The sequence below is a fragment of the Abramis brama genome, assembly GCF_963993115.1.
Source record: "Abramis brama genome assembly, chromosome: 4".
NCBI lineage: Eukaryota > Metazoa > Chordata > Actinopteri > Cypriniformes > Leuciscidae > Abramis > Abramis brama.
The window spans coordinates 43,664,647-43,690,933 of record NC_139966.1 but is presented as its reverse complement, the minus strand read 5'-3'; the positions used below and the strand labels follow the sequence as shown (position 1 = coordinate 43,690,933).

General features: G+C 37.2%; 1 protein-coding gene across 8 annotated transcripts in view; it reads right to left on the bottom strand.

The window, feature by feature from the left end:
- Positions 1-26,287, bottom strand: part of anks1b (ankyrin repeat and sterile alpha motif domain containing 1B) — a 165,011-nt gene that overhangs the window by 64,971 nt on the left and 73,753 nt on the right. For all 8 annotated transcript variants that reach the window (XM_084111782.1, XM_084111787.1, XM_084111788.1 and 5 more), the window contains 3 exons: positions 25,676-25,826; positions 16,460-16,596; positions 2,593-2,779 (listed from right to left, as the gene is read on the bottom strand). In XM_084111782.1, coding sequence (XP_083967908.1) covers positions 2,593-2,779; positions 16,460-16,596; positions 25,676-25,826 — 475 coding nt within the window. The remainder of the gene's footprint in view (positions 1-2,592; positions 2,780-16,459; positions 16,597-25,675; positions 25,827-26,287) is intronic.

Sequence of the window (26,287 nt, the reverse complement as noted above, 5' to 3'; positions counted from 1 at the left end):
ATAATATAATATAATTAATATGTAAACATATATTTTTAAAAAATGTAAAAAAGTTTATATGTAAAAAAATAAGATAATTACATTATAAAAGAAACATATTATGTATTACCTTATACATTATATACATGTATATATATATATATATATATGATATGTGTGTGTGTGTGTGTGTGTGTGTGTGTGTGTGTGTGTGTGTGTGTGCATTCAAATACCTGGGGAGCATTATCTCTGAAGACAATAGCATTGACAATGAGGTCCAGAGCAGAATCAAACAAGCATCAGCTGCGTTTGGAAGACTCCGGCGGCGGGTTTTTCAGAATAAGAACCTTCAACTCAACACAAAAATCTGTGTCTACCAAGCGGTCTGCATCACCACCCTCCTCTACAGCTGTGAAGCCTGGGTTACTTACAGCCGCCACATCAAGTCCCTGGAACCCTTCCACATCTGTTGTCTCCAGCGCATCCTGGGAATCACTTGGCATGACAGAGTGCCCCACACTGAGATTGTCAGAAGAGCAGGTTGCAAGAGTATTGAGGCCACAATCACCCAGCACCAACTGCGCTGGTTGGGGCATGTCATAAGGATGCCCTACAACCGTCTGCCCCGCAGAGTGCTATATGGCCAGCTACAACAAGGCCAGCGCTCTGCTGGAGGACAGAAGAAACGCTTCAAAGACCAATTGAAGACAGTGCTAAAGAAGTGCAAAAATAAAACCTGGGGACCTGGAGAACATGGCTGCTGACCGCAACAGCTGAAGGCAGCTATGTCTAGATGGGACCTAAGCACTAGAGGAGGAAAGGACAGTCAGGAGACAACAAAGGCGGCTCAGGAGAAACACTCCCATAAATACCAGTAACACCAATACCATGTATATATGTCCGACCTGCAATAGAATATGTGGATCCAGAATAGGATTATTCAGCCATCAGAAAACTCACCATTAAAAGACGGAAGTGGACGTCATCATCGGATTCGATGGACAACTACAAGCAAGTGTGTGTGTGTGTGTACTTTTTATGGCTGTTAAGAAACTATTTCATATATATATATTAAATAGTTTCTTATCAGCCATAAAAAATACTGGACAATATTTAGTAATATTTTTTTATAATATAATATAATATAATATAATATAATATAATATAATATAATATAATATAATATAATATAATATAATATAATATAAAATAATATAATATAATATAATATAATATAATATAATATAATATAATATAATATAATATAATAGTAATTGTAACATCTATCTATCTACCTCTCTAAAAAAAAGTACAATAATAAAGTACATTTATTTATAAAATTTGGGAAATAATTACATTATCATTGAAAATAATATATACTGTATTTATAACTGCAATACTTGAATTATCATAATATCACAACTAATTCTCCTGAGTGAGTGAGTTAGACTCTATCTTTATGTGAAACCGTACCTGCCGCAAAAACGTCAAAAATTAATGAGAGTTATTTCACATCTGGTGGAAAAATTAAAAATGCTAATAAAAAAAATCCTTGATTGTCAAAAGTATATTTTTACTGGACAACTCACAAATAACTGTTTTATTTGCTCACCAAACACAGTTATTTCTAACAAGTGGTGTGTTAATTTTGGATGCTACCTGACTGCAGGAGGAAAGTAAAAAATGCACTTAACAAAGGTAGCTATTGCAACATCGCCCCTGTTACCGTATCTAAACTAAAAGAGCAAACTTGGCAAAAGTGAATAAGCACTAACTCTTATAATTAGATTCTCTCTCTCCCACCTCCCTACTTTCCCCCTATTTCTCTGAACACATGCGTCAGGGGATCAGGGTGCCAGACAAGCATGTGCGAAGCATTAGTGAAATCCAACGGACTGCAAAGTACACCAGCGTCACCATGACTACCCCACCTCAGCACCAGGATGACATCGCCATGGAAACAGCATCAACTGCCCACTCGACCAGCAGTGCCGTAGGTGGATGCTGAGGAAATGACAGCAAAACCGCACGTACCAAAACACTGACGTTTGCTGAGATGGTGCGTTTGCAGAGGGCCTTGTGTAGAACCTCCCTGTGTCGCTCTCTGAATGCAGTATTTTTACAAACAATTCAAACTGAGGACATTCCCACATGCTCTGATGCTGGCTGCTGCTTTCATACCGTGCCGAGTAGCTGAGCGGCACTTTAAAATGCTGTTCATGCCGTTAAAATGTGGTTTGATGAGTAATTCAGTCACACTTTTACAGTAGTGCTGCTCAAAGCAGCGGGAATCACTCCATTGCTGGCACAAGCAAATCAAGAGAGAGGCTTCCTGCTGAAATGAACATGTCTGTATGAGAGACGCGAGGGGGGTCGACTGGGTTATCCAGCCGGTGATATCATTGGCTGAAATGCCCATAGAAACACCTCCCCTGTGAACAGAAAGCGAACCTGTCCCAAAGCTACTATTATTTGTTTACTCAAGACACTTTCATAACGCTATATTCTTACTGCATGTCAGCAGTTTTCTCAAATTGTGTCTTTCTTATTTGTCTTAAGGGATTTTAAGAGAAATCTTTGTCCTCTAGACCAACAGGATGAGAAGAGTCGTACCAGTGAGGCCGTAGTCTTCGGCGGATCCGGTCGAGCAGTTGGCAGGGCTGATGGGGGGGCTGGCGGGGGGGCTGGTGCTGAAGCTGGCGTAGCCAAGAGATGAGCTGACCTCCGAGGGCTCACAGCTGTGGTTCTGTAGGGGTTTCTGGACGTCCTGGGAGGAGGACAGCGAGGTCCGTTGCTTTGGCTATGACAAGAAAGAGTGAAATGTTAGCATTAGTCACTTAAAAAGTCTATTTTATATTAGCCAAGATGATACGATCTCCAAAGCAATCGTAGCCAATTACTGGCTGCTGGAGTCATCTAGAAGAGAGTGGTATCAAACTTCTGGACTGTGAATATGAGCGACAATGCATAAATGTGTGGTTTATAATTCAACTTCAAATAATTAAGAGCAGCAGACTGAGTTTGGACATGTTTCACTGAGCAATGCTCATGTTCATGATTCGCCAGAATTTTTAATCAAGCTTGTTTTTGAGCAAAAATAAAATGGAAGCACATTTTATTTTTAAAAGGTACAAAACAAAAAGAAGTTTAAAATAAATAAATTCACATCGTTAGATATAAAGTCGCACATAAGGGTGCAATTATGAGAAAGAGTCACAATTGCAAGATATGTGACTATATATATTCACATTGTGAGATATAATATCAGATTTTGAGATATAAAACTGCAATTACAAGATATAAAGTGGCAAATGAGAAATAAAGTCAAAACTGATAAATATAGTAAAATATATTGAAAAAAGTAGTAGTTGTGAGAAATTTGTAATTACGAAAAAAGTAGCAATTGTGAGAAAGTCACAAATGTGAGGCATATACAATAGTCACAATAGAAATAAAGTCGCAATTGCGAGATAAGTCATAATTAGTCATAATTATGTGAAAATGCTAAATAAAGTCAAACTGTGAGATACATTCATTATGAGAAATAGCTGCAATTGTGAGAAAGGTGCAATTACGAGAAACAGTTGCAATTGTGAGAATGTCACAATTACGAGAAATAGCTGCAATTGTCAGAAAGTACAGTAGCAATTACATCAAATAGTTGCAATTGTGAGAAAATAGCAATTACGAGAAATAGCTGCAATTGTGAGAAAGTCGCAATTACGAAAAAAGTTGTAAGTGTGAGTGTAAGTAGCAATTGTAAGATATATAGTCACAATAGAAATAGTTGCAATAGCAAGATATTAAGTCATAGTTATGGGAAATTGCTAAATAAAAAGAAAAATTAATTACGAGAAAAACTTGTAATTGTGAGAAAGTTGAAATTATGAGAAATAGTTGCAATTGTCAGAAAGTCGCAATTAAGAGAAATAGTTACAAGTGTGAGAAATTTGCAATTGTAAGATATATAGTCGCAATAGAAATAGTCACAATAGTAAGAAGTTATAATTATGGGAAAACGCCAAATATAAGGTCAAATTGTGAGATATAAATTAAATACGAGAAATGATCACAATTGTTAGAAAGTCGCAACAGTCTTTTATATTTCCATAAATGACTCCAATCGTTGTAAGAAAAAGAAAATTTTAATGGTGCACATGCAAAACAAATGTTGTGGACTGTTGTCAGGGTGTTGCTACACAGTTGCTGAGGTGTTCTGTCTGGCTGTTAACATGTTGCTGTGCATTTGCTAGATGTCCTGCATGGTTGATTTGTATGAAATTCTGATGCTTGCTTTCACTAACGATTTCTGCAAACACATCCCGACAAAAATCAAATGCACTACGCAATAGAGTTTGTCTACAGTAGAGAAGTAAGCCTGTAAGTAGGAGGTGGAATAGATGTGCGATACATATTGCTCAGCGAGAGGGAGAGACAGAGTGAGATAGGAGAGAAAATGGCAAAAGGAGATGACTATGTGCAGAGTCAAGCAGTTGTATAACCACAGGAAGCCTTACATCATCGTCTTTGCTTTCAGTTGCATCACAGGTGTCCAAAATGGCAAATTAATTATTATGCATGAGAAAAATCTCTCTGATTTAAGTGATTTAATTTCACACACACTTGGCAGAAAACTGGCTCCACTTGAAAATAGTGCTAAAAATCATTGAGCAAACAAGATTGAAGTAAAGAGAGGGTGAACTGTGGTTATATTTAATTAAAAAAAAAAGAAAAAGTTTTTTTACTGTACGTGCTTCAACCAGCCTTAAATCAATTTTCTTTCTTGTGTCATTGTTTAATAATGTACAACATGACTGCAGCTTACCTCTAATGGCCTCCGACCAAAGTAGATCTCACCACGTTTCTACGACCTGTTCGCAATATAATTCTTAAAGATGTTCTTGTGTCTAGACTAGCTCAGTGTTGGAAAACTGATCCTTATTCTTTCCTCTCGGGGTGGTTAAATATTCGATAAAAAAAGAAAAAAAAAGAAAAGGCCAACAGATCTTTTCAGTGGGAGAAATAATTATTTGTCTCTTTTATATACAAATGGATATTTTTCTTTACATACTATGGTACTTAAGTTCTTCTTTGCAATTTTGTTTTGCATTTGCATCCGTTTGAATCCTCTGTATTTTTATTTGCTCATTTCATGCAAAGTGATTATTATTATCATTATACCAAGCAGATATTTGAGTGCATTTTTTTATTTCATGTATACTTTATTTAATTGAGAAACACTGCTCACTATTAATGCTTTTCAATACCACCTGAATGAATTTTTAAAAATCCTGCAGCACTCAATTACCATTTTCTGTTGGAAAAGAGGTGATAAAGATAGTTGAGCAAATGTGCGTATTTGACTATGCACAGCTACCAGTTTAGCACGAATCTGCAAATTCAGGCAATTTTAATTTTGTTGTCAAACACACCTTGTGTCAGGAAGTGCTGCTAATGAACCTGTTACTCACACACAGACTTGCTGTCTCTCACCATGAACTCCTAATGAGTCTGTCATGGCTGACTGTAGTTAAATTAAAAAACAAAACATGCCTGTTCATCAAACACACCCACTGTCTCCTCTAATAATGTTCTATAGCAGTCTCACACATACACACACACACACTTTGACAGAATCTCTCCAAGGTGGGGATAAAGCAGCACACATGGTAGACTTGCACACACGTGCATGTGTGGCTGCACGTTAGCTAACTAACACTACCTTCATTACGCAGGGCATTATTCGGCGAATGAGTACAGAGTGAGAAATTGTACGCTAATTTATGGATGGTAATTATGATAATTATTCAGTGGGCTTTTTGGATCGTGGGGCAATAAATGCTACTAACGCGACTGTTTCACCTCCCAGTGGGGCATTCAGCACATTTAGGAATGCAGTACTGTCAATGCGTATGCAGATCACATTCAGCTCAAATCTCGGAGCGAGAATTTATAATTACGGAGAAACATTCAGCATTGATTTTATATGCTCATCTGGTTTGGGAAATACGTTGAGTGACACGGTGTTGATCTACCATCTGCAGAAGGATCTCTGGGTGCATCTCTTGACACTTGTCAAGAACGTGTTTGAGTCAAATTCTCATTACTATAATGTGGAAAAACTCTAATTCATTCTCATAATGTGGGGGGGGGGGGGGGGGGGGAGTGGATTACAAATATATATTACATTGTAAACCCTAATGCTCAAAATAATTAATTGGTTTGAGTAGGGTAAATTAGTTACATCGAATTAACTTATGAGTATTTAGAACGTCCTTTTTCTTTTGAGTTCACAAAACTGACACATTTTAAGTAATATGAATTGTTTCATTGTTTTGAGTTTTATGAACTTGTTTCATAAAACTCATTGGTTCTCAACCAGAGGCATTCAGTAAACATAAAAGGGGGACTTAGAATTATTTAATTATGTTGAAGAAAATGTAGCTTAATAAAATGCTAAAAACATCAAGATGTAAACTGAAATTATATATATACATATACATATATATATATATATATATACATATATATATATATATATATACATATATATATATATATATATATATATATATATATATATATATATATATATATATATATATATATATATATATATATATATTTTCCCCCCTCAAGTTTTTTTTATTTTTATTGAAGAACATAGAGAATCAGAATCTTGAATCTTCTGGAATCAAAAAATGTATCGTGATTAATTAATTTAATTAAATGTACAGTGTCAACAGTATCAAGCTCCTAGCATCTGTTAACAACAACAGAAAAAAAAAAAACATTTACATGTAAAAACAAGCAGTGATGATGTCATTATTATACCAGAAATATTGGACAACAATGGGCCTTTGAGTCAAAAAGCTTGAGGTGCTGCAATAATTTAAAAAATTGCTTTGTTTGTTTGTTTTTTGCAGTAATGAGAATGTGGAATTTAGAAAATGCGTTTAATTGTCATATCTTTGGCCTGAAATATGACCAAAACAAAGTTTGCAAAGCTAAAAAATATTTCATGATATCATAACCCTGTATACGCCTTGTACTGTGATCATGTGATTTAATCACAAGCTTTTGCTTTTATCGTGATAATGTCAATTTACACTGTCGTTAAAGAACTGCTGTGCTGATTCTTTTTTATTTTCACATTCTGCCTTTGCACACTAGCTGATCCACAGAGGGTGTGGATGTGAATTTGAAAGTGCCCCAATGATTCACACAAGACTGTAGCCTGTTTTCAAGGCTGGTTTATAATACTGAGTGCCGCAAGCAGTTTATTCATCCAGATAAAGATACAGATTGAGCAACCTTGATGCATATAGAGCAACACTTCTATCAACATTCCTCTTGTTCGTCCTCCACCTCACACACACTTTCACTCATTTCAATACAACTACCGTCTCCATGACAACGGAGGCAAAGCTGCAAGAACACGGAGCACCGCAATAACAACAACATTACCAAATATAGAGTTCCTGTTGCTAAAAAAAGACAACAGGAACACACTCAGCAAAGGGGGAGGGGCTGCTATTCATTACAAATTGAGACGCCTCAAAGCAGAAATCAAACAGACTGCAAAGTTTTACAACACCTTTTAACCTCAAATGATCCTTAAACACCAGAAGAAATCATGACAAATTAAAGGAATAGTTCAACAAAAATGACATTTACATCATCATTTATCTCATTAACCTCATTACCAAAACCTATATATGTATATACACACACAACAGATCGTTCTGGTTCTCTAATCTGATTGGCCATGCGATATTCCCCCAGTATCAACACTGGAACCGTTTCACCGTTTGCATCACTCTGCTTACGGCAACTGTCAAGTTTTTTAGGCAAGAATGTAGCTATTTAGACCTCAAATATGTGACCATATATAAACATAGCGCCTATTTTACAGTTTGTTTAGAGGCCAGGCCATCCAGCGGCCGCTCAGCGCTCATGTACCCGCAGAGAACAGCGTCATCTCGGACAGTCTTTCGGGAATTTTCCACTGGCTCTGATGTAGATAGTGGTTTAACATTATATATGATTCATTTGGGGTATATCAAACAGGCGATCTTTGGTCTTACTTGTTCCAGAGCAAATCGATTTTGGTTAGGGGGAAAATTAAGTTTCATAACTTTATATTTAGGCTATATTTAACTTAAATCCTGTAGATCGCATGCTGTGTTTATTTGTATCATATACGAAGACCTCCATGATATTAGCATCATTAGCATGAAAAACTCAAAACTCAAGGGGCTATGGGCATGAAATATGCAATCTGCATCATTTAGCTTGTCACCATTTCATCAGTGTTACAGTTTAATCACCAGAGTGGTTTTCAACATCCAGCTGAGCGCATGAAATTATCTTTTATTCCTGTGTTGCTATTAAAGAAAAAATGTAGAATATGTTATGAGCACAGGGCTTCGAGAGCCCACAGGAACATTTCAACACAAGACACATAGCACAAGGTCACTGATGAGTGTGTGTGGGCTACACTGACTTTTAGTTTACTCACAGTGCAAACACACACATTTGATCACACTGCCAATTAAACACTTCTTAATTTAAACTCCTTGTGTCTCACTACACCCCCACACACACTTCAAAGGTCAATAAAAATCAGAAAAGATACATCATAATGTCATGACCCTTTCCAACCAACCACTCCAGTGGCAGCAACTTGGTTGTGTTCACAGATCCTCTAATGCACCGCCATCAAATTTAAATTTTGAATTTTAATTTCACAACAGTTGTGAGGGAAAACTAGCAGGTCGGTGGCTGTGAGAGTTCTCTGTAATGTGTGAATTCAGTCCAATAGCTGCACTTCACATCAAGAGGCATTTTGACAGCTTTGAGTATCTCTCTCTCATCAGAGGCTGATATTCTGTCTTCTAAAAGACTGATGTCTTCCCACTGCATGTGTTTCTTGCAGTAATGTCTGTCATTAAAATAGACAAAAGCTATGTAACAACACAAACCCTGTCAGTTGTAAGTCTTTGAAAATTATATTTCAAACGTAACCAAAACTACTTTTAGCTCAGAAACTTGAACTTGCAAAACTGAGTGCATCGTTTCTCTTCAACTAAATCCTGTTGTCCTCATAAATTTACACACCCACTGCTGAATATATCTTGTTTACATACAGTAGGCCTATGCACGCACAAACACGTGCACACACATTCACAAACAAGTATTTTATATATATTTATATACATATATATATATATATATATATATATATATATATATATATATATATATATATATAATATATATAATTTGTCTACTACATATAAATATTTATTAGCATATTCAACACTTTTCAGAATCATGGTAAACATGTTAAAACTGGCTAGTGCTGTATATTTTGTGTGTGTGTGTGTGTATGTGTGCTTTTTATTTTATTTATCTCTGTCAGTAAAGAGGAACACAATGAAGGTTCTGTTATCAAACGTTCACCAGGATCTTGCACTGTCAGAAAGGGCAGCAAGATTATCAGAACCACTTACAGCTAAATTAATCACAGTTGGGCTTCAACACAGATAAACTGTATGCCACACACACACAAACTAAAGCACCTGAAGATCTGTGCCTTTAGACTTGTTAAAAACGGATGTGCAAGATAAAGGAAAGCGACTTCCTGTGGCCGTTTACACACTAAACCTCTGAGGGAAACACTCACCAGGTTGTTTTTCTGTTTGGTTGATCTGAATATCCGAGGTATTTGCACAGTTATTCAAAGCAGTTTTGCCAAAGGTCAATACATTTACATTGAAGCTGACAGAATAGTCTTATGACAGTTTTGTATTTTGTGCTCTTTAACCTCAGTATTTAAAAATATTCATACTCTTTTCCAGGAAACCTAAATGAGAAAGCACACACTTGACTACAGAAATGCAGTCGTTAGCTCAGCAGTATAACAGTGGTTGTGTTTATGTGCATGTGTGTGCGTGCGTGTGTGTGTGTGTGCGCATGTAAATATAGCTGACAAAGCATCAAGAGGATTTTCTGTCCCCACTACAGTTCAAGAGCTCCTACTGTCCACATTCATGCACACAAAAGAACACATTTCCCTGTCATTCTGCTTTTCTACAAAGGTTAATTACATTTTTTTTTACCAAATTTAATTATGCATTGTCCTCTGCCAGGCTGATTCAGATCAAGAATCAATTCTTTACCGGAAAGCCTTGTTAAACAAGAAATTAAATTAGGTAAAACACAATTGTTACAATGTCCAAAAAAGCAGTTTTAAAATAATACAGGTCTGTTTCAAGACCTACTCTAGTGAACTTCCTGCTGTTCAATAGGAATGTCAGAAGTGATTAGCACCCAAAATTCTTTGTATTTTAATGTTTAAAAGGGAACTGTCTTGTTAGCTTAGCAACATTGTAATGTTAAACTCTACTGGAATCAACTGATTCCAAAACAGTTTGAAATTAGCATGTTGCTAAGCTAACAAGACAAATATACATGACGGCGCACACTAATATTGAGTGAAACGTTTTAGTTTCTGATTAAATGGATTAAATCTTGGATGTTTTTTTGTTTTGTTTTTTCACTTAGCTTGTTGTACTGCTTTCTGGGAATGTCTTCATCACAAAGATTTCTTGAAAGTGTGTGCTTTAGATTTTGACCAAAATAAGATATCATAATTAATTATGCTGTCACTAGTAGGTAGGCTGCTCACTCAGTTTTGGAATATAGCTTATATTTGTAGAATAGAATAGAATAGAATAGAATAGAATGTATTTGTCTTACGACTGCGAGCTTATGCTGTCTAAAAATGCTGTCTAGGTATGCAGTTCAATGGGTTTTGGAACAAAGCTTATATATCGTCGCTGCCAGGCGGAAAACTTGTATCTCCAAAAACACATTGTCAAAGTTGACATTGCGGCTTTATATATGGTCAGACACTTGCATGTGTCATTCGATTATTAACATTTTACGAGGTTAACGTTTGTACATACGTGTTTTGTCCGTCATCAGAACGGCCGCATCTGAGGTGCATCGCGTTACGTTTTCTTCAAATTTACTGTACTTTACTGCTAAGTTTACTGTAGCTATGTGGGCGCTCAGTTTTTTCTGTCATTTGGCCAAAATCTCATGTTATTAAAAATGAAGTGCTACACCATAGGCTATTTAAGACAGTATTGGCTATGATTCGAGAGCAAATGCTAGACTAAGACACTCTTGTCTACTCCTCAAATACATAAAACATAAGCATTTATACAGTGTTTCTAGAGTAAAGAAAATGCTGGCTTAGTCAAATAACCAGCTCTTTACATTGCAAACAAGCAAAATGGTCAAAACTGCGTGAGGCACTTCATTCATGATAGAAGCGGGGTTAACCGACATTTTAAATGAAGGAAAAGGTCTCCCTGGAGAAGCTTGAGGTTAAGTATCTTGATTGATGACAGCTCAAAGACCTACGACCTTACAGTTACCAGCCCAGGTAATTTACCTCTAGGTTACACCTCCTTATAAATGGACACTTAATCAATGGTGCCTTATGCTTTGATTTAAATGAAGCTAGAGGCAAATGATCCCACATCAGTCTCTTCCTCTCTCCCTCTGGAAGTAGAGGCACACCTGGATGAGCCGTAGAGCATTTGATTATCAGACGTGACTAGACTCCACTCTGCTTGTGCATCGAGCAAATGAGGAGCTTGATTGTCCCATCAGTGTGCGGGAGCCCGCATCATCTCTGATGGCAGTCCACTTCAGTGATCATGAGTGCTGTGTGATGATTTAGGGCAGGGTTCCTCAATTGTTTTTTACCAAGGGCCAAATTCTGCCGACAATACAAAGCCAAGGGCCACCGACCAAAATGTTATGACCTTAATGTTTGCTCTTCTGCTATTATTGTTGTTGTTGTTTTGTTAAAAGAGTCACAAATCACAATATAATTATTCTGATTTTATTCAGATTTTATTTATTATTTTATTTTTCTCATTTGTCTGTTTTATTCAAGCAATTATGAGCATTTTTGTATTCAGATAAAGAAAACTAAAGAACTTTGCATGGTGGATATTAAAAACAAATGAACAAACAACAACTCTGGATCTCCATGTCTGCATGGGAGTCGACTGATCCTGCTCATCACCACACTGGATCTCTTCTCATCAATTTCCCTAAGCAGATTCAATTATTAGACCTACCAGCATTAATATTTTATTGTTCTTACTTGGATCAAACTAAAAGTATTAACTGTCATGTACTCACCATTCAATGAGAGAAGTGACAGCGAGAGGCTGAAGCAATAGCTCTGATGTTAGGGCTATATTCTGTTGTAGCAATTCTGAGACACTGATCAAGATGCACACTGGACAGTCTGTTTCTATCCTGGTTCTTGATGTTGTTCATTATAGAAAACGATGACTCACAGATGTAAGTGGATGGGAACATTGAAAGAAGGAACATTGCAATAATTCTGCAGTTCTTGAATTTAGCTTGAGAAACCACTTTTGTCCAAAAGTCACTCACACTAGCCTCCTTGTGTTGCTCTCTGATCAAGTGAGACTTTGACATTTCCAAAATCTCCAGCTGCAAAGATGCTTCATCCAAGGATGAAACCAGGCGTTTGGCCTCAGCAGTCCATTGTCCATCTGCTGGGACTGAAAATGGCTGTCTTAGGAAGAGGAGGAGTTCACTTGACAGGTTAAAGCTCTGAAATCGTTCTTTGAAATTCTCTGCCAGTCTCATCACAAAGTCGCGCATTAACGGGTCCTCTTGCGCATGGTGTTTCTCGCAGTGCTGTTGTAAATACGGAAAGTGCAGCTTTCTCCCTTGAAGATCCCGCTCAAAAAGGGTCAGCTTTAAACGAAAAGCTTCAACCGCTTCGTACATGTCAGCAATAGTGTGGTTCTTGCCTTGCAATTGCAAATTAAGCTGATTTAGGTGAGACATGATATCGCACAAAAAATGCACGAATGCCATCTCTGTGTTGTCGGTCAAAAACTTCAGAAATGTCTCTGCCTTTTGGCTTTGAAGGCTGCTTAAAAATGAACAAAGTTCATTTTGAAGTTCACACATTCTTTCCAGCACACGGCCCTTGCTCAACCATCGGACATCATTGTGCAGCAATAGATCGTGCCGTTCTGCAGACATTTCCTCCAGCAAGGCTCGGAAAAGGCGATGTTGCAGACCAGAACTCGCGCGAATAAAGTTTACCAGCCTCATCACAGTATCCATTGTCTCTTTTATTTTTCCAGACAATTTGGCGCATAACATCGATTTATGAATAATACAGTGAAATGCTACGAGTTTTGGATTGACAGCAGCTAGCCTGCTTATCAGGCCTCTGTGATGTCCGACCATTGACGGAGCCCCGTCAGTGACAACTGACACAACTTTGCTTAAATCTAATCCATTCTTTTCAAAGAATTGATTCAGTTCGTTAAAAATAATTTCTCCGGTTGTGCGTCCCTGTATTGGCAGCAAACAAAGCAGCTCTTCGCGGAAAACCTTCCCATCAAAAAATCTGACGAACACTGACAGCTGTTCAATGTCGGTTCGGTCGCAAGACGAGTCTATTGCAAGTGACATGACTTCGGCTTTCTTTATGTCGGATAAAAGATTGGACAGACACTCACCCGCCAGTGCCTCTACTCTTCTTGTTGCCGTGCAATCGGATAATGGCACCTTCTGTAATAGCTCCACAACCATTTTTTTCGTTTTCTCATCGTGATTTAAAACTTCATCCACCATGTCAATTGCACAGGTTTTAATTAATTCGGCATCCGTGAACGGCTTTTTGGCCTTTGCCAGGTTCCAAGCCACACGTAAGGATGCTGCGGTGGCATTCTCCTGTATGGACGTGGTTTTATGAATAACATCAACTGATTGCTTGTAAGCTGCTACCAATTGTGTTACCTTCTGTTTGCGACTCTCAGAATGTTCAGGAAAATTGCTGTTAAAATTGCAGTGCAATGAGTTGAAATGGCGTTTGATATTATCAGCCTTACAGACAGCCACGGTCTGCGTGCATAACAAACACGTTGGCTTTGCGTTGTTGTGGTCAGGCAAAATAAAACAAAATTGTTCAGTCCATTCAGATTTGAATCGTCTATTTTCTGTGTCCACTTTTCTTTTCTTAACACTTGCCATTTTCGATGTGCGCGAATGCTGTCAGATACTGCGTTTGAATTTTTACGCCAGTGACGTGCTTACGCTGATGTTACCATGACAACCTTGAAATAAGCGCGGGCCAAACATTTTCCTCTCACGGGCCGGATGTGGCCCGCGGGCCGCCTATTGAGGAACCCTGATTTAGGGGCTGTTTACACCTGGTCGCTTTCTGTGATCGAATAGCTATCTGATCATGAAAAGACCAGGTGTAAATGCCCTCCGAAAAACTTTCAAGATGGATTTAAATCCGATCGCTCAAACTGCTTCAGGAGGTGATTTGAGACGCATTCCTATTCTATTCCTATTCTACAATTGTTTTGCGGAGACACATTTATGTGGCCATGTGTAAATGGAACCATTTTAAGAAATCAGACAGCTATCTGATCAGTAAAAACAGGTGAAGTGACCAGGTGTAAACACATGGAGCATTTTGAAGCGATACATCGCAAAAGGAAGCGCTACTAGTTTTAAAACCCACATTTAGAGAAAAATCAGTTCTCATTTGGCACATTTGCCTGCGTAGCTTCGGAACTCAATCTGAAATGAAAAATAGAAAAGCCATAAAATAGGGAGAAAATGTCACGTTATGTGACTTATTAACCAGCAGTTGAAGATGGACTGGACTGGAAAAAAATGACATAAATCTTTAGAAAAAGCACACAGCACACGTCATGTGCATGACTGGGCCATTGTGGAGTTTGTTGTTGGAGACAGTGGGGGAGAACATGCACAGTTGTGTCCCTTTCTATTCCTGCGGGCACTCAGCACACAAGCAGCACGGCCCAAAGTCAGGACAGCGCAGATAAACGAGTGATTGTGTTCGTCTGAAAAGAGGACAAACATGACTCTGATAGGATGCACTGAGCACTCTGACAGGGACGAATAAAGAGCCCATTCACACTCTTCTAAGAGAATAATAAGTCGCAAGCAGAGAGAGAGAAAGAGACTTATCAGGAGAGAGACAACATCATATAAAGTGGCCTCAAATAGAATTTGAAAACCTAAACCACAGTTACAAACAATTTCAATTACATTAGATACTGTATAAAATATGAAACCAAGTGGCATCTGCAAAAAAATTATGCTAGAGCTTTTTTTTTTTTTACACGCAACTAACCAAACTCTAATCGTAACCCTATAGTAAGTACAGTACATGTAGTTACTTAATGTTTAAAAAATTTGTAGTTTAAAAAAAGCTGTTTGTGATTTTATAGCAATCCTGACTGTGGTAATTCATATATGCAGATAAAATTATGGAGAAGAGCATTTTAACAAGCATATATCCACTCATAAAGCATAAAGATTTTGGTTAAAGAGCTGTTTCAGGTGTCTGGATCGTAGTGAATAGAAACAATAGAATAGTATTCTGTAACAACCAAGTGCCCAGAATCACAAGATAGACAATTACAGCATGCAAATTACATTCATTACTTTTTTTGGAGGGTATTTGTGCTGTTCATGATTTGTATAATTTCTTTTGTCAGCATGAATTGTGGCACTTTTACATCATTATTGGTGAATTATACCTTTTATGCACTAAAAATAAAATTACTTTGAAACAATTTTCCCTCAGAAATTTCTAGTAAATTTCAAAAATAATTACAAACAAAAGGAAAGTACAACATTGAATTAAACATATTTGAAGTAGAAAAATGTAAATAGTATTTTCTTTTAAAACATACTCAAACAACCTTTTTATTCAACTTATTTTACAATCTGTTTTTGTAATTTATGATTACATGTATATTTAAAATAATTAATAAACAATTCATATTAATTATAATTCATATTAATATAATTAATTAATAAAAAACAATATAAATTGTATAATTTTTTATAATTATTTTTATAATATTTTGCTTAGTGTGCCTCTGTTCTTTTTTTATTTGTTTATTAAATGCAACTTGGTTTGATAAATGCAACTACTTTCATACCACTTTTAAGCGTGCCTTTTTAAGTGTCCGGGCACTTTTTGGAAACACTAAAGCTTGATATTACTATACTGTAACTGATGATAATCAAGTAAAAACCCTCAAGTTTGAAGGAGTGAAAATGAGGGCGTCATGGGACAATTGAATATCAAAGCATGAAGAGAATCCGCCCGTCGGGCATGTGCATATTTATAATAGCCATATAATTAAGATGAAGAATGCTCAGTATCTAAGCGTAGATGTAAGACAGTACTGCTCTTTGAGTGTGTGTGTGCATGTGTGTATGACTCCCACACACAGATGCCGCGATAGTTACAGCCAGACTACGTTTTATCTAAAAGAGCACCATTAACCTTGAGAGCAGAGCAACATAATAGACTCTGTGTGGATGTGTGTTCCTGTGTGTGTGTGTGTACCTGGGGGCGGATGACTCTCTCAATATTCCTCAGGGCCGTATCAGGTGAAGGAGGCGAGCAGTCAGGAGTCAGGCCTGTAGAGTCGTCACCATGGTTACCTCGCTCTGCATCACTGACCGACACATGTGAGAAGTGGCCTTCAGAGAGACAAAATAGAGAAAGATATACTGAAATTAAAACTGCTGGATTCATACATTAAAAACAATGGGCTAACTACTAGGACGGAATTGGTCAGATAAATGTATTCCCACCATTGACTTAAAAAGTCATCAGCATAAAGTACGACTTATAGCCGATGCAGCCGGGAAGCAAAAGGGATTATGGAAAGAAACTAAATCATGCAGAAATTCAAAGAATGAACATTCAGCAAGAGCTGGAAAAGACTCTGAAGGAACCCTGTGTCTTCAATGCTAATGACATGGCTGAACACTGAGCTTCTAATGCAGAGCCTTTGCACCATTACCTTTAACACACACTCTGAAAGCCAGTGTAGGACACACACAGAAGTGAACCACCTCATTGTTTTACTGTTTTTATGCCATCATATTTTTTTAAATTATGGTATTTTGTCAATTATTTTCTAAATTATAAGAATATTCTGGGTTATATGTACTATTTTTTGTCAATGTCAGCTTATACTCAGTTACTACAGAAAATAATTTGGACTTGCCCCTCAGTTTTTTATAATTTTTTTTAAAAAAGTACAAAAAGCTATTACAATGGAGAATGGAACGGAAATATATCGGGCAACCACTGCATGTTTACCCAATAAGGCCAATTCACAGTGACCCAACAACACCACCAAATACCAACAAACTCCATCAAATACCAACAGACACCAGCAAACTACAACAAACATCCACAAACTACAACCAACCCCAAGAAACTCCAACAAACATCAACAAACTCCAATCAACACCAAGAAACTCAAACAAGCATCAACAGACTCCAACTGCAAGAAACCCAAACAAACATCAACAAACTCCAACCAACCCAAAGAAACCCAAACACTCCGACCAACTCCACCCCAACAAATACCAACAAACCCCAACAAACTCAAACAAACACTAACAAACTCCAACAAAACCCAACAAACTCAAACAAACACTAACAAACTCCAACAAACCCCAAGAAACTCAAACAAACACTAACGAACTCCAACCAACCCCAAGAAGCTCAAACAAACATCAACAGACTCTAACCAACCCCAAGAAACCCAAACAAACATGAACAAACTCCAACCAACCCCAACAAACTCCAATACACACCAACAAATACCAACAAACTACAACAAACTCAAACAAACACTAACAAACTCCAACAAAACCCAACAAACTCAAACAAACACTAACAAACTCCAACAAACCCCAAGAAACTCAAACAAACACTAACGAACTCCAACCAACCCCAAGAAGCTCAAACAAACATCAACAGACTCTAACCAACCCCAAGAAACCCAAACAAACATGAACAAACTCCAACCAACCCCAACAAACTCCAATACACACCAACAAACTCCAACCAACTCTTCCCCAACAAACTCCAACAAATACCAACAAACTCCAACCAACCCCAAGAAGCTCAAAAAAACATTAACAAACTCCAACCAACCCCAACAAACTCCAATCCACACCAACAATTACCAACAAACTTCGACCAACTCCTCCCTAAGAAACTCAAACAAACATCAAAAAACTCCAACACTCCAAAAACGTATCATGGTTTCCACAAAAAAAAATTAAGGATCACAACTGTTTTCAACATTAATAATAATAAATGTTTCTTGAGCACCAAATCAGCATATTTAAGACTGGAGTAATGATGCCGAAAATTCAGCTTTGCCATCACAGGAATAAATTATATTATTATATTATTATTTTTAAATATATTAAAACATAATATCATTCATTTAAATTGCAATAATATTTCACAATATTACATAATTTCACATTATTATCATTATTATTAATAATAATAATATAATTTAATATAAAAAAATGTATTGTACCTTTGATAAAAAAAAATGCAGCCTTGGTGAGCATAAAAACTAAAATCTTACTTGACCTCAAACTTTTGAACATTAATGTATAATCAGCCATACTGGTAAAAGATGATTAAAAAAAAAAGTTTTTGGTTTGTGTATTCTGAAAAAGATACAAAATCATTTTTGTGTACTGGGAAAACTTGAATGTGTAAGACTTACGGTGTCATTCGCTTACAGTTATTTTAGCTGTACAAAAAAAGTCTGTTATGCTGCTTTATACAGCAAACTTGTATTTGTTATCAAGGTATTTGAAGTATCTTGAATATGGAAGTCATTTAGTAGCATGGTATCTATCAAAGCACCATGGTTTTACCTTCTGACACCATCAATGTATACCATTGTACCACTATTGTATCGCTTTTTTAAGGGAAGCTTGACTTCTGTTGTTATACATAAAAAAACATAAAAAAATATTATTCTTATTATTATTATTATTAGTAGTAGTAGTAACAAGATCTCTCATCCCTAAGATCAGTACATCTTTCTGTGTGTGCTTATGTATGTGTGTTTTGGTTTCAAGCCATATAATTAAAAAATAGCACATGTACTGTATATACATTCACACACACGCTGCAGTGTAGGAGTGGGATCACGTTATGGTCTGAGCAGATTTCCCCAGAGTAGGATCACTCTCTGTGAATGAGGGATGAAACAGAGGAAAAGAGAAAGAAAGAGAGCAGAACGAGGTAAAGGGTAGGTTACATCTGACTCCTCCACCAAATTACTGAGAAAAACCCTTCCCATCAATCACAAACACGCCCATACTACAGAAAGCCATGCTGTTCAGAAACGGTAACTCCATCCCTGCATTCTCTGTCTCTCCAGCTCTGCATGAAGGAATGCGGAAAACAGTATGGGATGATTATGTTGGCTCTAAATGAGTGACTACCAAGTGAGTCAACAAGCCCTACGGCATCCATCCGGACAAAATCAGAGACTGCATATGTTTATTCAACACCCTCCTCATCTTCCTTTCCTTCTGTTTTTCAAATCTGCTGATTGCCAACTCAAAGGCAGGAGATGAGTAACAAGGTTTGCCATAGTCAAACAAATGAAAAGCGTCATCTTTTCCCCCTGCATTCCACAGGAAAAAATAAACAAGCAGGTAATTAGGCAATAAAACAAATAAAATCCAGGCAGCATGCATTTATGTTTACTTAGTTATACATCAAGGACAAAATAGTCCCCAAAAGTGAGCTAAATCTGATAAAACCTCACTTTGGGCACGTGAGGTTTGGGCACCTCATCTCAAATGGGGAAAAAAAGATTCATCCATGTAGTAAATCTTCATCTTCACCTTTATCATCAAGGTCATTCCAACCTTTATTTTTCTACCACTGAGCACAAAGGAAAATAAATGAAATATTATTTTCCATGCAATTATTAAAGAGAATGAGAGCATTCAATCTTCCAAAATATTGCAAAAGCATCATATAAATTTCATAAAAGTGGTTCTTATTATAGTTTAGTAGGCCATACTATAGATATGTGATGACAGACTGAAATTTAAGTCATTCGCTGAACATCTTCCCCTCCAGTGAGCTGTTAACCAATGACAACAAAGTATTGATTAAATGAGTCAATGAAGTAGTGAAGCAGAACAATCAGTTCAAGTGAATGAATCCGACCATCCTTGTAAAGTGTTTAGTGAACTGATTCTCATGATTCTCATGAACTCTCATGGTGAAAGGAGAGCTGGGATTTTAAGTAAATGTTACTCATATTTCCATCCACTTGTCACGCAAAACTATATGGCTTCAGAAGACATTAAAGGTAGGGTAGGCAATTTCAGAGAGGTTAGCAATAACAAACTAGCTTTGATCCCATCCTCCCTTCAGAGCAATCTCCAAAGCAATACCTCCTACAAAACACATGAACGCGCAGAGCAGAGTCTGTGTTCAAATTACCCTATGTCTCAAAGAACATTACTATAACAATGAACGCAAACAACTTAAAGAGAGCTGACTTGTACCACCTGACTGCTGCAGTTATATTTCAGCGTTGATAGTGTTGCCAGCGTTGATAAATCTGTGTCTGAAACGCTTGATAGTCTCAGTATTCATTCACTTCCAGTATACTAAAAAGAGCCAAGATATATATTTTTTATTTCACCTTGTGTTTCAAGGAAGAGAGTATATTTGGGTTACATACATATTTAAAGCACCCTGATGACGAGTTAACAAGTTGTACTCATTAAGTAAACTACTGTAGGTAAATGTCTGGAAAAAACAGTGACAGAAACCATCCGATGCTGTGACTATCATTTAAACAGTTCTTGGGTAATCATAGATCATGCTTGATCGTGTTTGTTCCAGACTTTGCACACATCTGAAACATTAGCATGTTTCACAATAAAATCACCACTGTAGATTAGAGATAACACTCACTTTTGCTGAATATTTATGACTGCACCTCACTGACACGAAAGTGTGTTAATAAACAAATGTCATTACACATTAGCAGCCTTAACACTATAAGTCTTAACACATTAGGTTTATGTAATTGATAAAAAGATATTCTGTATCCATAGTGAACGCTGAGCAGACATATGAATGCTATTAAGTCTGTTGGGTCCACATGGACACACTTCTATACGCAGATCTTTTTTTTTCCCCTCACACACACCACTGTCATGAATACTGACAAGCTCCATTCCTCTGGTATGCAAATGATGCCAGAATATTCATGAACCACTAAACTGAGCGGCGTTAATAATTGAAACAAAATGGCAGACTCGATTGTTGCTTGCACACGCATTTATATTTGTACTTTCTTTGTTGACGCCTGTCAGCGGACCGCTTAAAACGATGCTCGCGGTGGATCAAAACACTCGTCCTCGTCGGGGGATAGTACGTGTGCGAGTGTAAAAAGAGAGAACCTGACGGAGCTGGTGGGAAAGACTGTGACTCTGTCAAAACTGCTCGCAGCTGTTTTTGCGATAACAGCGGGTAGCTCTGTGACTGTGGTAGGAAGCTCAGTGGGGCTTGACCCTTTTGGTAATGGGCAGGAAGCAGGGGATGAATTTAACTTGTGTTTTACTCTTTCAGCCATTAGCCATTAACCTCTCTGAGCTGTGATACTGAGAGAGAAATGAGGCATGTAGGAGCCATGGGAACACAGAGACTCTGTTTCACAAGATTAGCAGGCCTTTACTCCGGCAGCACACAAATATAAATATATGCAGACATATTATTATATTAGATTATTATATTATGTACAGTTTTGAAGGCACAACTTCCAAATGTAGTGATGAAACTGCTATTGATTGTAGTACTATTTTGTAAATTTGTATTTATGTTTTTTTTTTTTTTTAAGTACATTGTACTTATGCCCATGTTGTCTTTGCTAAACCCACCACACTGGTCAAAATGAAATTAAATTAGAATATAAATTAAATAACTGATATTGTATTTGTGACTGCTTCTTTCATAACACCACACTAGTCAAAGTATTGAAGCATTGAATAGAAACAAGGTATTTCTTATTATATTTGGACAAATGCCTAACCCTTAAATGCATGAATGTTTCATCATTACATATTCGGGTCTTTAGCGACCCGGATCTATATCTAACATGGATGAATCTCTACCTGTCGCGATAATATAAAACTCTCCTGATATTAGAGTAGCAATTACAGAAGAATAAAATCAAGCATATTTTGTTATCTTTTGGAGATTGGAAGGGTTCAGTTTGAGTAGATGTTTTATACCATCATCAGTCCCAGCTCATTTGCCAGTGCATTCAGCATCTGGCTCATATTCGCAATCTCAAACATATTCTCAAAACTATCATTTTCAACATCTTCAAAATCAATATTTTAAACGCTGACAGCTTCTTCACCAGATCCACCATCAAGTGACAGTGACGCTAATATTTAATTGCGTTCAGTACTTGCTTTAATGTAAAAAAGAGCCATTTCAAGTTTTGCTGATGATATTTCCTATTCTTTTGTTTTCTGCCTGCGGTAACTTGAGTGCGATAACATCATTTCATCTTTGTATATTAGACATTGTCACCTTGTGGAATAAAGGTGAATTGCACTTATTCAGTCATCAAAGAATTCAATTATTGTATATACTTATAATATACTTAAACCGTTACACACCTCGGGTCGTTAACGACCCCATACAATTTTTACAAAAAATAAATGAGAAAACAGGCATTCTTTTATATATTTTTTCTTATTATACTGTTTATAATGAATTGATTGAGGAATACTAAGAAGGTTGATGACTAACTTTAAAAAGTGAATGAGGAGGAGGAGGGTGGTGAATGACGTCCCGGGTCACTAAAGACCTTAGGTATGCGTTTAAGGGTTAAAAGAAAAACAGACAGATATGATTTGCTTTAGTATGGTAATGATGGACCGGAGCCAGCTGAACTAATCTGAGGTCACATCTGGGAAAAAACAGGAGTCTTACATTTGGCTCATCACATGTGTCCATAATTGAACACGGCTAACTCATTTAAGTAAAAAAAAAAGAAGAGAGGACAAACAGACAGAAGATAGGGACAGAGACGAGATAAATAAACAGGAAAAGACGCATAAAAGCAGCTGTAACAAGACTTATGCTGAGCCACGTCTTGACTCTTTCCACCTAAATCCTGTTTTTGACAAGCTGTCACTAAATAAATCCTCAAGAAATCCCACACAATCTGACCGTGAAACACAACACAATATTATTGCAAAGAACAAAAACTGACTGGAAACAGTTACACTTATGTTGACAAGTAACTAGATAGCAGAATACTGAACTGACTAGTTTTCTGTTGCTGTGTTTATTGAAAGTCATAAAAGTTAAATGACCTTCTTCCACGATCTTTTAATTTGTAAACTTGAATCGTTTAGTATTCTGCTTGTGAGTAGCTCTTAACAAAGATTTCACAACCGCTTGGTTGGTTGCAAGTCATTTTTTACAATTCATGGTTAACATTCAGGATATGACCTAGATAGCTGAACTATGAAGACATATTTCTCTTTCTCTATTCATTTAGTAAACGTCTTCAGCATATTTATTATATTAAACACTAAACGCAATACATTTCAAGGAGGTGATTTACACAAAAATACTTTAATAACAAGACATTACTTTTTTCAAATGCAATGGACATTAAACTGTGATATTTAAAAGTCAGAAAGTTAAACTTAATTTGAGGTCTACCTGAAATCAAAATATAACCATAAATGTGTCTCTTTTTTCCCCCCAAGACCATGATTAATGTGATAAGCCATCATAACTGTGATGTGTGAGCATCTCTGTTTATTGTGGGATATATGGATGTGAGTGTTTTGATTGGTCCAGTGCAATCCTGCAGCATGAAACTGCAGTGTTGACTATAATCAGGCAGAGAACAGTCCTGTAAAAGCTGTGATTTCATGCTTGTGGAGATAGCTTGAGGGGGGCCAAAAATAGAGCTGGTCAAAATCCACAAATACCCGCACAAACACAAACAGAGGGTTAAAGTACAGTAACACAGGAAATAGTAGAACACACACACATACATCAGTCCCGCCAGACTGTGCAGCTGCATTAATAGAGTCATCTGGGAGATGAACATCAGGTGTGAATCACAGGCCTATAGGCAACACTGTTCACTGCGTCTCAACGACAACTTGAATGTGACTCACCAACCTCTCTGGGTAAGGCTAAAGCGGTTTCCACGACAACCCTAACGCTTACTGCAGGAATGATGCCAGAGGAAAGTACTGCGGCAGGGGCCGGAGCATCCCAGGACTACAGGCATCGACCTAAACGCCTCGAGGCGCCATGGGACCTAATGTTCTGTGTTTGTCAAATCAATACAGCATGGACAGTGTTCTGTGAAGTATTTATAATATAATACAATATAAAATAATATACTGAAATATAATAAGAAAAGTAATGATTTGGGAGCAATTGGGAATTGATTGGATTGTGAAGCATTTACTATTGTGATACTATTTTATTTAATAATAATAATAATAATAATTAGGGATGTCCCGAGTCGATCTCAAGGATTGGTATCGGGGCCGATTTAGCATTTTTTAACTGATCGGTCTCGGCTATCCTAAACCCGCTCCTTTATTTTACGTCAGCTGTCACGCAGGTGTTGTGCGGTAGGTGGCAGTATGCATCTTCAAGTGGATTTGCCAACCGCCATTAAAAGGAGAAGAAGAAGCTCAATGTGCACGCATGAATGAGATCTGTTCCAGCGCACCACACACCCACACTCAAGCTTCTATTATTTGATGCACACTTTTGTAACGAATCACTCAAAAAGTCATTTATTTACGGTTTATATGTATCTGCTGTCAGACTGTCTGAGACGTCTTTGGCATAACACGTTGCTATATGGGTTTTGTCTTGCTTTGGACTTGACTGACAGACTGGCATTCTGACACGAGTGTCATGCTTTCTAACCTTCAGTCCACTTTTTTCCCTTTAAAAAAAATAATTTATTATGCTTATTGTACTTCTAAAATACAAGAAGTTTATATCAGTAGTTGTGAACACACAGTCTGTTTACAATATCTACCATTGTACCATTGGTTCGGTGCATGCAGTCAGTCATTGCACTCCAATCCAGAAGGAGGCGCACGCGGTAAAATGCCGCTAAGTGGAACAAACTGTAATTTTCACTACTGTCTGTTCAAAATAAATGAAAAGAAACCTAGCATTGGGGATTTGTTGCTTTTCCTGTTGTACCGAACTTGAACCGTGACCCCAAAACCGAGGTACAGTACGTACTGAACTGTGACTTCTGTGTACCGTTACACCCCTAACCCTTGCCCCTGAGAAACTCTCTGCATAGCCCTGTATATTACTTTTATTACAATTATTATAATAATTATAATATAAAATATTAATTAATTATAAAAATAATTATATTATTATTATTATTATTATTATTAAGTAATATACTGTATATACATTTTTATGAACATTTCACAATCCAATCAATTCCCAATGGATACAAAGTCCTGCCCATTTTTCCTTACTGAGTATCTTGTTTGACATGAAAATTCATCATATAGAAGAAAAATGTACTGCTAATGCTTTATATTGACTTACTGAGGTGTACAAAGTATTTTTCTGATAGGTATAAACTGAGTTAGTGCATGTGGAGATTATTTACATCAATTATCTATTGATTGATTTTTTGCTAGTTTTCATTGATTAGAAGTTACCAACCGTTGCGAGGACAGGCGTTGTGGAGTTGGATGTCAAGAGAGCAAGGTTTGCGTGTGACAGCTGTAGCCACTGACTCGTAAGGGTTGTCCTCATCCTCTGGTAAAAACACGTCCAGTGATGGAGAATGGGCAATTTCACCACATCGCTTGTCCTGCACAAACAACATGACAGAAACCAGAGCCTTTAGACAGACAGATAAATAGACAGACAGACTAGATACTGTAGATAGATAGATAGATAGATAGACATATCATCTGAAAAACGCAACTTTGTTCAAGTGTAAAAAAGACAGTCTGCATCCAATTGAGAGTTTCTCCCCATGAAGACAGACTGTTCTGTCTCACGGGCACAATGACAGGGATAAACAGCCACCCATGACACCCTGCTCCATCATCTTCAGTGAAACATTGCCATCACCTCCTGCTGCCTGTTTGTCTTTATGGGTGCAACACGGCAGGCGTGTGAGGGCAACCATCCCTCAAAGTAAACATAGCACAGGCCCCCATTGTCATCGCACTTATTTCCCATGAACCCCATCGATTTCTTCTCAGATGACTATTACTCTACCTGTCAGTCCCAAATCCTGCATCACCCAGAAAGCATTAGACACAT